Below are 16692 nucleotides of genomic sequence, written 5' to 3'. Positions count from 1 at the left end.
TTGGACCTCGCCTGGGGATGGTCCAGCCACAGCTTCTCTGGGCACCCTGTGCCAGCACCTCAGCACCCTCACAGGGAAGAGCTTCTGCCCAAGAGCTCATCTCAATGTCCCCTCTGGCAGGTTCAAACCATTCCCCTTGTCCTGTCCCTACATCCCTTGTCCAAAGCCCCTCTCCAGGTTTCCTGGAGCCCCTTTAGGCACTGGAGCTGCTCTAAGGTGTCCCCTTCAGGAGCCTTCTCTTCTCCAGGCTGAACCAGCCCACTCTCTCTGTGTCTCCAGCCAACCTGTGGGTCCTAGGGTGTGTTTTGCTCTGGGGCTGTCCCAGCTTACTCAGCCCCCGCATCCCAGCTCTGCTTCCAGCGCCTCTGCTCAGTCTGCATCCAAGCCTCTTTTGGGCAGTGTCTCAAGTGTGAGCCCAGCCAGCGTTTTTATTGAGAATGCTGAAAGGAAAATGATAGTAAATTAGGGTCTTTCTGCCACCTATAAATGTCACCGTGGACAAAATATTTGTGAGGAAACAGCCGAGTGCATTCTTTGGTTCCCCTTTCTGCAGGCAGATTGAATTCAGAGCTGAGGATGCAGCCTAGACTCTGCCTTGTAAAAGCCTTTTGACGAACGTGGGAGTGTTTTCCAAAGCAGTGCTGGTTTCCAGCTGCCCCACACAGGCACTGGGAATGCTGAAGACGTCCCAAACCTCCCCGGTTGCCCAGCAGTGGCCAGGAGCCGTGAGCGGGGTGCGGATGGGGACCACCGGCCATCCCGGGCCGGCCACCCCGCCTCCTGCGGATCCCATTTCCCAGCAAAAGGCTGACAATTCCCCACGCAGGGGCAGGAGAACAGGGCAGCCCGCGCACAAAGACATCCTGTCTCCTTCTGAAAGAGGATCCTTGTGCCTAATTAACTTCATAAATTAGGTGGAGCTGTAACGCCAGCACTTTAACCCAAAGTGGAGGTAACTCAATCTGCCCAGCCCTTTCTGCCACCATAAGGGGTCCTGCCCGTGTCCGCTTGCCGTGCAGCTGCCGCTGCTGTGTGCTGCGCTGTGCAGACACTGTTGACAGGGCTGTGCTAAGCTGGGAAATTATCAGTGCCATAAGAACCGCCACCAATTATTCCCTGCTCCCCCGCTGGCATCGCTCCCCCTTCGCCCAGCTCGGCCCCGGGGGCAGCAGTGTGGAGGGATCCGCGGGCTTCCCGTGCTGAAGGTGTCCCGGCTGGGTTAGTGGGCAGTGGGAAGGGAAACCACGGGAGGAAGGAGCACTGCTTCATCTTCTGTTGCAGTCTGCACCGCTGCTTGGAACAACATGAGTGCTCACAGCCGCGTTCCCTGCGGAGTGGAGGAAAATCCCCTCCGGCTTCTGCCCGTGCTGGGGTGGGAATGGGGAAAGAGGGGAGGGAAACAACTGCCTGCTCTACACATCCAAACCCCGCTCCCAGAGACCCTGCCGGGGAGCTCTGAGGAACAGGGAAGGTTTATCCCCTCTTTAAGCAGAGCCAGGATGCCCGTCCTTCTGCACCATGGTGTTGGTGGACGCAGGAGCTCCAGCAGCTGCCTGCCTTCCGTGTGCTCATCAGAAGCAATCATATTCATATCAGATTGAAGGAAAAGAGGTTTCTATATGACAAAGCCAATGCTGAGAGCCTCAGCTGCTCTCTGAAGAGGATGGGAAGCTGGGAGTCTTCCAGCCCAGGCTGGTTTGTCCCCCAGCAGCTGCTGCTTCAAATAATGACACTACCTAATCACCTCTTTCCAATGTATCATGGAATCATGGAATGGTTTGGGCTGGAAGGGACCTTAAAGCCACCACTGCTTGAGCAGGAGGATCTTTACAGTGTCTCATTAGTGGGAAGGGAGAAAAGGCGACGTTTTCAGCTTGATTGCATGCAGAGGAGTGGAGTAGGTAAACTGGGAGAGTTGTCATGCTCCCACCTCCCACTGGGCTGCACTGGGAGGGGAAGTGCGACTGGAGGAGGAGGGCCGTGCTGGTGAGAGTTGACGAGGCAAAAACGTTATTATAAGGTTTGGGTTTTTCAAGTGGAAAAAAAAACGATGAAAAAAGAAAGAGCAGAACAAACCAGAACTTCTGTTGGTAAATGGGATCATTTCGGTGCTGCAGTCTCTGCGATTTTGAGTGACATGTTCTGACCAGCTCTGTAGAACTGATGTTTGCAGAGCACTTGAGGAACAAAGCAGCACAAGAAGTAACATACAAAAGGACATCAGACAAATCAAGTAAATGCAGAAAATTATTACGCAGTGACTTTACTCACCCATTCTTCTCAAATCACTTTTACAGGCCAAAATAGTCCCCATTGTCTTTTCCGATGTGTACAACCTCTGTGGGCAGGTGTTTGTTCTTTACACTCCATGGAGGATATTTGCACAATACAAAAATAGGAGTTTTAGCTTGAGGTGCTGATGAGGGCTTAAAGAAGCTGCCTTTGTGTTTTGCTGGGATTTGAGCCTGGGAATGGCTTTCTATCGAATTATGCGAGGAAGATTTCTTAGCCAAGAGTGAATTTTTTACGGTCTGGAGTAGCTTTTCTGACCATTTCCAGAAATTACTGACAAAGCTGGTGCTGGGCTGCGGGTTCTTCAGAGCCTTGGGCACCAAGGACATCGTCATTACGTGTTGCTCAGCTTTCCTGCAGCTCCGCTGTCCCATTGCCATCCCAAATGCAGGTTTGAGCTGCTCGTGGCTGGCAGACCTTTCTCAGCAGAGAAGCGGGGCTGCTCTGTGCACAGGATGTGTTTAGCTCAAATAGTTGATCCTACCAAATGCCCCCCAGCTGATCCGGGAGCTGTGAGCCCGCAGGGACTTTAATTTCCTTCATTTTCCAAGAATCCCATATGGTTGCTGGGGTGGCAGATGGGAGAGTTTTCTTTTCTGGGGGATGTAAGACAGCAGTGGATTGAATGCCAGAGAAAAAAGAGATTTCTGGAGGACTGTTGAGTTCTCCTTAATTGCGAATAGAATTTGCTGGTGACTAATGCACCCAGACTTGCAGAATTACCTCATGTATTAGAAGCAGTGGCACGATGGAAAAGATGTGAGTAAGATGCTGGCTCCTGATTTACCAACACTTCCCTCCTAAACTGCTGTTTGGCTTCCTACTGGCACATTACAACTTTTCTATTAATAATTAAGCGCTTTAACACAGTTTGAAAGCATTGGTTCAACATAAAACCTGCCAGCTTGATTTTCAGTCCGCTGAGAGCTTTCTGAGCAGGGAGGAAGTGGGGAGGGGGTTAGTAATGGAGCAGATGATACAGCTGCTGAGCAAATGGAGTGAGGCAGAGCATGTTGTGTCCAGGCTGGGTGCTGTGGAGGACACAAAGACATGTTAGTGTGGACCTGTGGTTGCCTCTGTTCCATTGTCCTGCCCCTTCTCTTCCTGCCTGTCCCGCTTCCAGTGTTGGTGCAATGTTTCTGTAGGAGCAGTGACTGGTGGGTGGATAACTTGGTAGTGATGCTGCACATTCTCTGTGATAAATGAGTTATGTGACTGTTAATGAAACACTGTTCCACACTAAGATGGCACAATGCTCCATCGCCTGGATCTCACCGCTGGGGAACACAGTGACCGGCCGGTCGCACTGACATCTACATTGACCAATCCAAGCTTCCTTCCTGCAGTGCCTCCAGCGCTTACTCATGCTGAAAACACATCCATTGCTGATTCTCTGCTTATTCACTCAGCCTTTCTCCAGCACTAACATCAGCCTCTAAGCTTCCTACACCAAACCAGCAGTGTCATTATATCCCTTTGAAACATCAAGCATCATCTGCCTGCATTTGGAAATGGAAATGTTTATTAAGAGGGACAACAAAAAACTCCAGCTGTCCTTCCCAAGGTCAGAGCTCTTCCCAGTCTCGCTCTTACTCAAGTGGAAAAGCTTTTAGATGGTTTGTGAAATTACTAAAGCAGGGAAATATTTCTATGTATGGGAAATGAGCCAAGCAGCAAAGTGACAAGACAAACCAATGTGCTGGGTATCTTCAAGATTACAAAGAGGGACACTTCCATGTTACTGAAAAGAAGATTCTGTAATCTGTGCTCATGGAGTCAGAGGAACTAGTAAATGGAGATGTGGGGGAAGTCCACGCTACAGAAGCTGAAATCTTTGGATCTGTTTGGTCAAGTGATGTTGACTGCAGCGCATTTTGGCTGCTCATTTCCCAAAGTGTGTCCTTATTTTCCACCTGAATGATTATGCAGCAAGATAACACCTGAGAGAATGACACTGGGGGGAGTTTAACATCATTGTCTTGCATGTAAAGTACCAAACAGAGGAAGACTCCTGCCAGTCTGAAGCCCTGTGAGCTAATGGTCATGTACAGGGTTGTGTGCGGTGCCAGCACTAACCCGCAGCGCAGCCAGAGCCAAGGGGTTGCTTGCTTGAGCCCATCCATCTGCGTGTCCAGCATTGCATGAACTCCATGAGCTTCTCAGCCCAAGGCTGCTTCCATTTCATTAGACAACAGAGCCATGTCCATTGGTGAGCTGCAATCTTCTTGTTTTAGCAGAGTTGAAGTGTCCTGGCATTAAATAATATTGTAATTGGGTTTTTTTCTGGTTAGCTTTGAGAAAAGCCTTATGTTCTGCAGCTTTGTTTTATAGGAATAGCCCAGCAGGGAAAGGGCTGGGTGGTTCCTGATGTATTTTAACGCAGTCAAGGATCAATAATGTCAGAATGGGAATATTGGTATTTATTCTTGAGGTGATGTCATGAAAGAGCTTTGATTCATCAGTAGACTGTGCCTATTCATGGTCGTTAGATGTTCTGTGTCAGAAATAGCCCTGAGTTCCACAAAAACAAACACCAAGTTGTAAACATTTTTGAAGTGGAACTGATGTCCTCTTGGCCAGAAGAACAAAGCAGCATAAATTGTCTAGGAACCCTGCTGAGAATTACTCTCCAGACCTGTAAATGCCTGGAGGACTTGGGCTGTGTAAAGAAAATGCCAGAGGTGGACTGCAGAGAGAGAGGAACTGAGAAGAGGTGGGTTATGAGAAGGGATTAGGAAAGAGGTATTTTAGCTGCAGCAACTGGGACGGAGACTGGAGTTTGGAACAGGAGTTAAATACACTGGTTTGCTGGAAGAGCCAAAGGGGCAGGTGAGAGGTGAAGCTGCAGGTGCCCTGGGGGCTGAGCGCTGCGACACAACGTCCTCCCGCACCCTGCCCGGGCAGGTCACAGGATGCTGCAGGTCACAGACGGACCCACAGGAAAGGTGAGAGCCTCGGGATGTGTTGGGCTACGGACTCGTGGAGTTCCCTCTGCTGCTTCCGCTGGGAAGAAGGCCATACCCGCCCTGGAAGAGTCTAATTTTAGCCGCTTCTCTGTTTCCTGCTGCTTGTATTTTCGGTTCTTAGCATTTTTTTTCTCTGTTTTGTTTCCCACTATGCACCCAACAGGAAGAGCTCCTCGCAAAGTCCTCCTGAGTAAGAAGAAGGAAAAGAGGACATTTGCTTCCTGCAGGCAGAACTGAGAGCAGGCAGCAGCCAACACTTCCCCAGAGCCTGTCACCACCTCTGCTCTTTCCATGAGAAACAGAAAAGAAATTGGATCCTGCAAGAAAACCATTTTCCAAAATGCCAGAGACTTCAGCATAGTCTGTTCACTCTGTGCACTGACTTCTCCAGCCAGACAAGACTCAGGTCTTGCAGTCCATAAGCTCAGAAGCGTGATGCTCAGGCAGTATCTTGGAAATAAAAACCTGTATTGCATGGAAGGAACACCATGTGCACAGCACACTTTGTGGTCTCCAGGTGCTGGGAGGGCCACCAGAAACATCTATGTTGTCTTCTTGAGGAAATGTGCTGGAAAGACATGCAGAAGAGGCTGCACAGAGGCAGCTTGGTCATCATAGGACCATGGTCCTCTCTTCTGTGAGCAACCTGATTGAGACAGGATGGTCTCATACCTGAAACTCCACATCGTATTAGTATTTCTCTCGGCTGTTTTGGTGGGCACAGGGAGTGTTTTCTTTGCCACCAAGAATCCGAAGAAACCAAAATCTTGCTTCAAATTATGGGTAGCTTCTTAGATAGAAGCTGCTTGAGTGTAAGGCTTTGTTACTGCATCATTGCAGAAATAACTGGCTCTGGGTGTATTGATTGCAGCAGCACCGTAGTTAGCGCGGCAGGCTGCAGTTGGTGGGGCGATGACAGAGCCAACTTTGGGAGCAGCGAGAGCTGCATTCTTTTAAAATGATTTCATCTCAAAAAGTGTGTTGGGAATTTCTGGTCCCGGGGCCCTGCGTGGTTGGATGTTCCTTCTGCCGGCAGCATGAGGGCTGGGATCGGGAGCAGTGGTTGGTGGTGGCCATTCCATGCTGCAGGCTCACCAGCGAGATGTCCCACATAGGCAGTGGGAGCTGTGGTGGGAGGGCTGGTGGGTGTTGGTGGCCACTCTCAAGGGCACAACCCCAACCACGTTTCAGCCACCAGCTCATGGCCCCCTCCGAGTCCCACCTTGGCCAAGCTCCTCTTTGAGAAGGGCATTGCTGTGCCATTTGGTTTGCTGTCTCCTACCCCAGTGTGGAGCTCTTGCATGGGTCCTTTGGAGACTGCTGCCCACTGGGTTTGTAGTCAGTGACAAGATGGGCTGATGGCTAGGGGTGTCTGAGCTGTCCTAGGATCATCCTACCCTGCACACGGCTCAGTGGAAAGGAAGCTTGCTGAAGGGCTGGAGGACCAAGGGTTGCTTCCCAAGGTGATACTCCTTGCCTACAGAAAACCCATGCATGAAGCAGGTAGTGTGTGTGTGATGAAGAGCTTTTTGAGATCATCAGGATGGAGAAGTCTACATGAATAGTGAGAGGCCATGGCAAGGTGGAAGGCACTCCTAGCAGGTCCTCTGCCTTCCAAGTCTTCCAAGTGGTAAATCCATGCGTTCATGTTCCATTTGCCATGCAGACAGGTACCATCTTGGAGGCTCTGTATTAGCTTAGCTGTCTAGAGCCAGAGAACATTGCATACAGGTATTATAACCAACAGGCTCTGGCTTCCAAATTACCAGCTCCTCCTGTAGTACTAACAGTGAAGGAAATGTCCTAGTTCCTGCTGCCTAGAGGAGAGCACTCTCCATGTCTTCACATGCATCTACCATGTGCTCTCCATTAGAGGGCAGAAGCATGATAAAATAATCCCAAATTACCTGCCCTGTGCGTCACGTACCTTAGGGGAGGTGGGACATCACCGCAAATGGCCAGACAGCTACCCCTCCTAGAAAGAAAAAGAAGCAAGATCTGGTTCTTGAAGGGTTAATTTCTATGACTTGGGCTGACTTGTGGCCTTTGTAGCACCTCCTTCTGTTTAAAGGTGGAAATAGATTTAATATATGGTAAGTGCCAACGTCTCACAGATTTGTTAAATGCTAAGTAATACAGTAATTACTCATTTTTCAAAAGACTGACAACTCTGATGATAGAAAAATGCCAAAAAGATTGTTTTTAAATAGTGACAATCATTAGGAGAGCATTTTGAGGATGTTAATAGCCTTCTGTGAGCGTTCCTGTTTGACAGCCCTCCTGTGCCAGCTGCGCTGCACTGCTGTATCTCATTTCTATATGCATGTAATCCTCTGTTGTAATAAAGGTATTGCCCATAATTACAAAGGGAAGTCATTAGTTTCTGTTGGATGCAGTGGCACAGCAGAAGCCAAGAGCTTGGCCTGAAGCAGATAGTCCAGGGGTAGTCCAGACCAACAATTTCACCTTCTTTGTTGTCCTCTGGGTGCCCTTGCAGTGGTGATATTTATGACGTGGGCACGTTCTCCCTAGGAGCTGGACCACATCCACAGACCTAGCCTTTCAGGTTTGAGCTGTCACCAGCAGGGAACGCCAGGCATTGCTGGCTGCCTCGCAGGGCTATGAAGGACACGCAGGAACCGGTGGGAAGTGCTGGCGCTGGCGGAAGATCCGGATACCTGGAGATGAGCCTGGTGCAGGCTGTTGTCAGGGCATTGGTTGCACAGATGCGTGAGCTGGAGGGAAGCTGGTGTGCCAAGAGTGACATTTTAGTTCTCAGGTGCTAAATTGTAACTCAAACTGGAGGGCAGAGAATTAGGGGAAACGTAGAATTCCAGATTAATCATAACCATTTCCTGGAGACACTCTTGGGTGTTGGGGGAGGTTGGTGCTCTTGAGTAACTGAGGTTTTACATCAGCTTGAAATGGAAGAAAAATGTTGGTTCTATTCTCTGTTAATATTTACAAGGGCCTGTAGGGACAGGCCAAGGGGAATGGCTTTAACCTGCCAGAGGAGAGACTGAGATGAGCTCTTGGGCAGAAGCTCTTCCCTGTGAGGGTGCTGAGGTGCTGGCACAGGGTGCCCAGAGAAGCTGTGGCTGCCCCATCCCTGGCAGTGTTCAAGGCCAGGTTGGACACAGGGGCTTGGAGCAACCTGCTCTAGTGGAAGGTGGAACCAAATGGTCTTCAAGGTCCCCTTCCAACCTAACCAATGTGATATGATTCTGTGAATTCATCCTGGGCTTCAGGAGCAGAGGCCAGGGGTTGAAACAATGAACTTCTGCAGCTGTGATCTCAGAGGGGTTGAATGATCATGGGTTAACCCATTACCCTTTTACAGAGACTTCATCTGCTATCAAGGGTTTAGGTGTCCCGCTATGTGTGCTGTGCTCCCTGCTTTGCCCATTCTGGAGGGAGGGGGCTGCATCATCCCCTCTGGAGGTTGGGGGGTTGTTTTCACTGGTCCAAGCCATGCTCCTCAGGAGGCTTCTCCTCGAAGGTGAAGGAGGCACAATCACTGCATGATGCAAGAGGCAATCTGAGTTTAACACAGGTTGAAACAGACCCGTGAAGTGCTGTTACTGCAGGGCTGAGGTTTTCCTGCATGCTCTGGAGCTCCCCTCTCCCTTCATCGCTTCACTCTCCATTGGGAGCCTCAAGACTCTTGGATGAGGATGGAGATGAGGATGGCCCAGGGGTTACCTATGGGGTGGCATGCTGTCCCCACCTCATCACAGCCCCATGGGATCAGAGGCACAATCCCTCTGTCAAGAAAAAAAGCGTAAATCATGATGCTCCTTGTTTTCACAGAGGCGTTTTCGGTGTGGAGAGGTTTTTCTGGTGCTTTATCGGGAATGGACTTTACAGTTAGGCAGATAATACAGATGAATTGCTAAGCATGGAAATGGTAGAAGGTGAATCAGCCTCAAATTGGTATTTTAGTACAAGAATTGCTTTTTGGTGAACCTGAGAATGACCTGGATCGAGCAGTTTTGAAGGAACCAAACACTTCTGCATGCATTTACTAGTTCAGTAACTTGATTCAATGACAGTTGATAGCCATACCTTAAAAGTGAGGAATCGGGAGCAAGCTGCATGGGAAGAGAAAGAATTCTTCAATGTAAAACATGGAAAACAAATCAGTGGAGTTGGTGAGCACGGCAGGAGCACCGGAGCACTGGTTACCTCATTGGCATAACCAGCCCATGGGGTCCCAGCACAGCCCCTGGTGCTGCAGACCTTCTCAGGGTGCTGTGGGCTGGACATTTGCTCCTGGTCATTGTCTTCAGAGAGGCGGTAGCATGGAAATGCCAGCCCTGGCTGGCTCCATCCTGTAGATAAGGAACTCCCAGCCCTTAGGACCCATTTGGTTAGACATGGGAACAGGCTGTCGGGGCCAGGAACCATGGAGCAGGGTCCAGCCTCTGACACACACCAAGTGATGTGCTGAAGGGGGGTGGAGGCTGCTGGCAGGAGCAGTAATGTCCAGAAACACCAGCAGCTATTTCTGGCAGCAGAGGGGGAAGGAACACAAGGCAGGTAAGTGCCTGGGCTGCACGCGGGGTGTGGGGCTCGCTGGACGGGGTGATGGAGCAGGGGTTAATTGGAAGATCCGGCTCTTGTTGTCCAGAGAAATGCAGATCTGGCCTTGAAACATTTCCCAAGGTCTTGGCACTTCATTTCGTAGCTGTGTCTCATGCTCTGATTATTCCCAAGGCACTCGCTATCGTTGGATGTCGTCTGACTGTCTCTCACTTGCTGTTTGTTTCTGTGGTGGCATGTTGATAAGGTATCTGGTTATGTCTTGCAGCCCTCAGAATCCAAGCCCAACGTCACCCCTCTCACCGTCCTGGCCCATGTTCTCTGCGCCATCAAGTCCTATGCCCACCTCCTCTACGTCCAGCGACTCATCCCCCATCAGGTCTGTTGCAGAATTCGCTTTGCTTTTTGTTGCTTTTGCTATTTTCTGTTTGATTTACTCGGTTTCCCCCACTTCACTTCCCTTCTCCCTTCACATCCTGCTCAACCTCCCCTGTGCAGCTATCTGCACTCAGCAAGAGAGGAGCTTTCCAACATCTCCCACCCCAGGAGGGACCCTCTGAGCCCCCCGGCAGGCGCCTGCTGGCCTTGTGGGTGATGCTCGGTGTCACTGGTGGTTTCTGTGGGTTTGCCCAGGCATTTCAGCTCCTGCGATTTGCTGTACTCCTCTCTGCACAGGTAAGATGTGTAACGTGTAACCTTAGTAAAATGCGGTAATACCTCATTTTCTGGCCACTTCCTTTTCTTACCTGAAATCTAAGGAGGATAAAGAACACATGAGTGCACAGGCAGCATTCAGGACCTGTGCTGCAGGTACCAGGGATGCTCGAGGGAGAAGCCGGGGCAGCATCCCCTCTGCTCTGTGTGCAGGGTGGGATGGGATGTCCATCCTCCGAGCCCATCCTGGCGCAGAGGAGCACGAGGCCGATGTGGTCCCCAGCAGAACGTGGCTCCCAGCCCTTGGCAGGCGCAGGCGGCTCCGATCCCTGCTCCTGGGGAGACGTGTCAGACCTGTTTGTTCATGACAGGCACAGACCAAGCTCTTCCCCCACACCTACAACACGCGAACGCTGCCTGTGCAGCGCTGCCTGCTCCTCTGGGTTATTTATTTGTGTTGTGTGTGTCTCAAAGGCTGACAGCGGCGTGATGCCACCGAGCAGCCTTCCTCCTCCGGGGGAGAGGCTCATCATCCCTGAAACTGCACAGGGGCAGATGGGTGAAGCTCCTGAGTGCTTTGCTGGCCTTGTGCCATGCTTGGAGGCACAAACCTAACTTGAGCGATCATGGGGTCCAGCATTTCAATCCCTGATGACTGCAGGGCTCATGGGTGCAGTCACAGCTGACGGGCAAGGGGCAGGCTGGGGCTGTAGGGGTGCTGGGCTGCAGAGGTCAGTTTAGGGGGAGAAAAACAACAGCTTCAATGATTCAAGGTAGTCAGCCAGAAAATACCTTTTGTTTCCCATCTGACAGTCTCCTCCAGCTCTGCTCAAGTGGTGCCTCCCTGGCACTGAAGGACGCTCTCTGGAGCAGGAGGAGTGTTTGCCCATCCTGGGTTTTAAGTGTTTGGCAGCTGCTCGTGTCAGGCAGCTGGAATCCAGAGAGAAGAGCCCTCCATGTTGGGGCTGTCTTCGCAGCAAAACCAAACCCGTTCACAGCTTCCCTGGGCTGTGGTTTCAGTGTGAACTGCTTTAGCCACGAGGTGAAAGTATGATGCTTCCCTGAGCTCGCTCGGGGAGGGTTCTGAGTAAGATCAAGTCCTTGGGAAGATAAAAGTTGGTGAAACCACTGATATGAGGAGCGGTGACACCTGGTTCCTACCCCAGCAGCTCTGGGGCTCTTCCGTCACTTCCCTGGGTTGTACCATAGCTGAGCACCCTGCTGCTGGATGCAGCCTCCCGGCCGATGGGCAGGTTCCCACCATCGCTGGGTGCTGCCCCAGCTTTCCACCAGTCTTCCTGGTTCCCAAACCCGGGAAGGATGGGTGGGAGGCTCCAGGAGCAGGGGACCGCTCTCCGTGCCTGCGCTTTGCTGCCGGGGAGCTGAGGTCCTTCATCTTCTCCCTGTGTCTGCCAGCGATCTGCTCCATTTCTGGCTCTCTCTGCTCTCATTCCCTCCTCCGCAGCGTGGGCATGCTGACACTTCCCCACTAAAATCTAATGGATCTTAAATCTTTTTTATCTTCAGGTACAGTCTCTAAAGAAGCGCTGCAAATTCTTCCCAGACCTCCTTGCTTTTCTGTTTTGAAACACACTTCCCCAAGGGCTGATTCTTCCTCATGAAACCCTCGTTGTGGCTGCAGCTGTGCTGGCAGAGCGATGGCTTTGGCAGCGAGCGGGGCCGGTGGGCTCCTGCTGCCGCCTTTGCTCCGTGCTGGCCCTTGGGCTGGGTATGGCCCTTCGGAGACTTCCAGAACCTTCCCAGTTCCTGGGGAGCTCCTAGTCCCTGCCTTAGGGCTGCCGGTTCTGTGGGCACCAGGCATGGGCTGTGGTTCAGCTCAGCTCACACTGGGGTTTGCAGTGTGGTGAAACACGGTGCTGGGGGCTCATCCCCGAGAGCCTTCAGCCTCCTCTGGTGTCCTCCTCACTCTTCCCCCAAGCAGCGTAACCGTGGACCCTTGCAGAGCAGTGAAGGTCCTTGGACCCCTCTTCGACACGCACCCCTCGCATGGACCCCTCAGGTGCAGCGGGGAGGGGATGTTGTTGCCTGTGGGCAGAGCGGGGTTTGTACCAATACGTGTTCTCTCTTTGCAGCTCGCCGCTGCGGAAAGCCCGAGCCTTGTACGCCTGCAAAGCAGAACACGACTCGGAGCTCTCCTTCACGGCGGGCACCGTGTTCGACAACGGTGAGTCCCTCACCCGGGTGCCTGTGGGAGCGAGGGCAGATGGGCTCGTTTCTCAGGCTGCAGTTCCCAGAGTGTTGGAAGGGCAGGATCACAAGAGCTGTGCCGTAGGAGCCAGGCTTGCTCCGTGCCCGGTGCTGGGCTTCACCAGGGCAGGGTTTGCTGCTGAGCAAGGGCAGAGCATGGAGGGAGGAGGGGACGGACGGGGGGTGTTTGTAGCACACCATCAAATTGACATGAATGACGCTACAGGGCCAGTATTAACAGCAAAACAAATAAAGCTACAGAGCAGGACACTTGCTATTACTTATTTTAGCACTGAGTTTTCCAAATTACTGGAGTTTTTTTCCTGTGACCCAGGGAAGGATTTGGACTCTCATGAGTGCTTCACGGGTTTCATTTCAGTCCCCTATTTAAGGACTGTCCCACTCCCACCACTAGAAATCCCATGGAAGAAGAAAGCAGCTATACTTGAAACGCAGGCATTAAATCTGAGCTGTATCTTGCCTTACTTTACTGAGAACAGCTGATCATTCAGGAGTCTTTAGGATCCGTGTGAAAACTGCCTTTACAAGCTCCTGATTTATTACCTAAGGGACATAAATCTTAAGGGAGATGTGTGAAATAGGAGGAATGAGTAGGTGGGAATCTCCTTTCCCCCGGAGAAGAGCACAGGGGGTCACTCCGGTAGAGATGTCCCCTTTGCTACCTCCCCGGATCAGCGGGTCCTGCTCCATGTTCCACTTGTCACCCTGCCCATGCCCGTGGTGTCAGAGCTGCTGCCCGATGCTCTTCGTGTCCGTTTGGGGCTGTGACCACGTGTCCCACCAGGATCCAGACCCTGGATTTAAATGTGAGGGGGAACTGGTGAGCATTGACTGACACCGGTGTTTACCATATACAGAGCCATTCCCCAGTGGCCTTCTCGGTAGGAGAGATTAGTTTCCAAGTATCAGCACCAGAAATATTCTATGCAGTTGCCATAATGTTTCATGCAGGAGGGGGAAAAGTAACGTGTTTTTTTCCTGTGCATCCTGGGAGCTGGAACAGGGTGGGCTCTGGTTAGTCAGCTTTCTGGAGACCACGTTAATGAACACGAACTGTCTGTTTCCTGCATCAAGTGAAAGAGACTGCGCCCCATGGACTAAAGCAGCTCTGGTTTAGATATAATCCCAATGTAAAGAAAAGACTTTTTACTACTTTCCAACTAGTTCTTGGCTTTTATATGTTAAGCATTGTCATTTGGGAAACTGCTACCACATGCACTGGTTTTGCCCTGGGATATATATGAGAATATAGCAGAGAAGGGTAGAGAACATGTGAATTAAAGAAAATACTTCTTCTAATCAGCTCCATAGATATCTTATAAATAAACATGGTCTCCCCTAGGAGAGCCCGTGGGAATTAAAGCAGCTACGAGGGGAACAAGTTTGAATTAAATACATTGTGTTTGCTAGATAAAAATCAATGGATTATTCAGGGGCAAAACCATACAGCATGTTCTAATCACTTAGCAGCCCAGCTGAGGCTCACGTTAGCTGGGGAAGCAGTTGGGAACAGCACTGCTTGGTGGAGTGTTGTTATGATGGAGGGGCTTTATAAAACCCAGCGAAAGCAGATGCATCTTGGAAGTACTTAGAGACACGTTCTTGTTTGATTTGAAGGTTCCCTGAGGGTGCACGTGGCTGAGCAGCATCTCGGTCTGACGGGGACATCAGGGTGGTGCTGCCTGCACCGAGTGGCAGCCGCACAGTAACTAACACTGTGTTTGTGGGGTCCATTTAAACTCCAGAGAGCTGGTCCTTTCAGCTACAGGAAACCTGGGTTTTCCAGCAGATCTTTACACTAAATGGGAGGGATCTGTGGAGGCCTGAAATTGGGGAAGGTGGGAGTCACGGGTCAGGACAGGGATGCTCATGTGTGGTTTTAAGTAGCTATCACCCCTGAAATGGGAAACTCTGTCTTCTGAAGCCATGAACCCCCCACCTGAGCTGGTTGTGTTGTATTTGTGCTCTAATTCTGTAAGTGAGAATGAGATTCCCCCTCTCTGCTGGTGCGCTCTGCTCTGTGTGACAGCCCCTGCCCAGAAATAGATGTCTGTCTTTGGGACTTAAGTGATTTTTTAAGGCAAAGGCTGGAACTCACGTGACTTTCGGTTAAAGCACTTTCCCAGCCCATTTGCTGAGACCAGGGGGCTGGAGACACAGACACACACACACCACTTACCAGTTCCTTACTCCTGGTGGCCGCTGTTGGCTGGCAGGGGCACTGTGAAGTCTCTTCTCCAAAACGGACGTAACCCAATCATTTCTAATGCAGTTTTGCCCTTGGGGGCTTTCTTTGCAGGCTGAAGGTGGCATTTGTCCTCTGAGGGGACTGCTTTAGCCTGCGGTGGTTGAAAAGCCCCAAGACTTGGGGTGTAAGCATGGAAAAAAAGAAGTGGCACAAGTGAAACCCAAAAATGTGTAAATTTAGGAGCTGGAAGACCACAGCTCTTGAAACAAGTTAGTGTTCAAGGCCAGATTGGATGGGCTTTGGAGCAACCTGGTCTGGTGGAAGGTGCCCCTGCCTGTGGCAGGGGGTTGGAACTGGAGAATCTTAAAGGACCCTTCCAACCCAAACCAAGTCTGGGATTCTAGGATTCTGTGGTTTGTATTTGTCATTAATAAATCACTATATACTGTATTCCTCTGCCCACATACCCAATAGTGATGGACTGAGGAACTGGCATAACCATTGGCATAACCCTGGCTCCTGTAAAAGCAGCAGAGTTTCAGCAGTTGGTTGACTAAAGAAGGAGTTGAAGGGTTTTGAGGACTGACCACGTTTCTCATTTCACAGAAATACAGTTGCAGACTTTGGTCTCCTACTGGGAGCGTTTCCTGATGCGTTTTCTCCCCCAGCCTGGTCCAAGCCGGGATGTGCAGGGTTATGCTGTGATGGAGTTAACCACCTACTCTCAAACTTCAAAGACATTTTAGTCCATATCTGGAGGAAGTTTTGAGCCCCTGTGTTTATCACTGATGCTTTACTTACGTCAGCCCAGCACCAGAATTTGGAATCCCAGCCCATAGCCCGGCGTGTGGCTCACTTGGTCCTTCTGTTGGTTTCACTGTTGGGTCCCTGACACTTTATAAAGGACAGGCAGAGGAGGCCCAGGGTGAGCACTCCAGCTTCCTGAGCTCCTTAGCATATTAGTATACTTACTTTAAAATAAACACAAATTAAAGGTCTTGTTCTCTCCCTTGAGGACTGTGATGTTTTCAGCTCACAGAGAGCAACAGCCCCTGTGCCGTCACCCCTGAGGTAACCTGCCTTTTCCTTCTCTCCTCAAGTTCATCCATCACAGGAGCCTGGCTGGCTGGAAGGGACCCTCAATGGCAAGACAGGATTAATCCCTGAGAACTACGTGGAGTTCCTATAACTTTGGGCACAGGAAGCGCCACCGCTGAGCTTTCCATGGTATCCATGGCAGTCGCTGGCAGGACTGTTTTGCTCTCTGCGACGCAGGGTGAGGACTTCCCCATCCCCACTGAGATGAACGTTTGTGTGGACAGAACCGTGCTCCTCTCCCCGTGTGCTCTGGGGCTGTGGAAGGAGCAGTCCTGGGGATGTGGCTCTACTCCTCCAGCCCCAACCCAAGGCAATGATGCCCAAAGCCCACGTCCCAGCACGGAGCCATCACAGCAGTGAGAAAACCAGCAAAGCAGCAGCTCCACACCACAACCTGCATGCTCCAGAGGTGCCAAGCCTGCCAACTGTGAACCAGCATGAGAGACCCACCAGCCTGTGCTCCCTGCGGTGACACTGGTTGCCACCTGTAAAGAAGGGAGCAGAGGGACCCCAGCTCATCGTCCTCCCCGCTGGAAGAAGAGCAGTCAACAGCAAGGAGCCCTTTGCTCTCAGCCCCTTCCCCGCCTTCCAACCAGCTCCAAGCAGATGAGGAGCAACCCAGCCCCTTCTCCTGTGTCCAGGGAAGGGGTGAAGCACCTTTGGCTGATGCCTGTTTTTTTCAGGAGGCTGTGGGTCCCACACTGTGCTGCCGCAGCAGAGCTC

General features: G+C 51.2%; 1 protein-coding gene across 1 annotated transcript in view; it reads left to right on the top strand.

Annotated features, from left to right (window-relative positions):
* ARHGAP26 (Rho GTPase activating protein 26) overlaps nucleotides 1–16060 on the top strand; it is a gene marked incomplete at its 5' end in the record, with an annotated part of 93091 nt that extends 77031 nt beyond the window's left edge. The window contains 3 exons of the mRNA XM_010019316.1: nucleotides 10069–10179; nucleotides 12548–12639; nucleotides 15972–16060. Of these exons, the coding sequence (XP_010017618.1) occupies nucleotides 10069–10179; nucleotides 12548–12639; nucleotides 15972–16060 (292 nt within the window). The remainder of the gene's footprint in view (nucleotides 1–10068; nucleotides 10180–12547; nucleotides 12640–15971) is intronic.
* Between the last annotated feature and the right edge of the window lie 632 nt (nucleotides 16061–16692).

The sequence above is a fragment of the Nestor notabilis genome, unplaced genomic scaffold, assembly GCF_000696875.1.
Source record: "Nestor notabilis isolate BGI_N333 unplaced genomic scaffold, ASM69687v1 scaffold5830, whole genome shotgun sequence".
NCBI classification, from domain to species: Eukaryota; Metazoa; Chordata; class Aves; order Psittaciformes; family Psittacidae; genus Nestor; species Nestor notabilis.
This window is presented reverse-complemented; position numbering and strand designations above follow the sequence as displayed.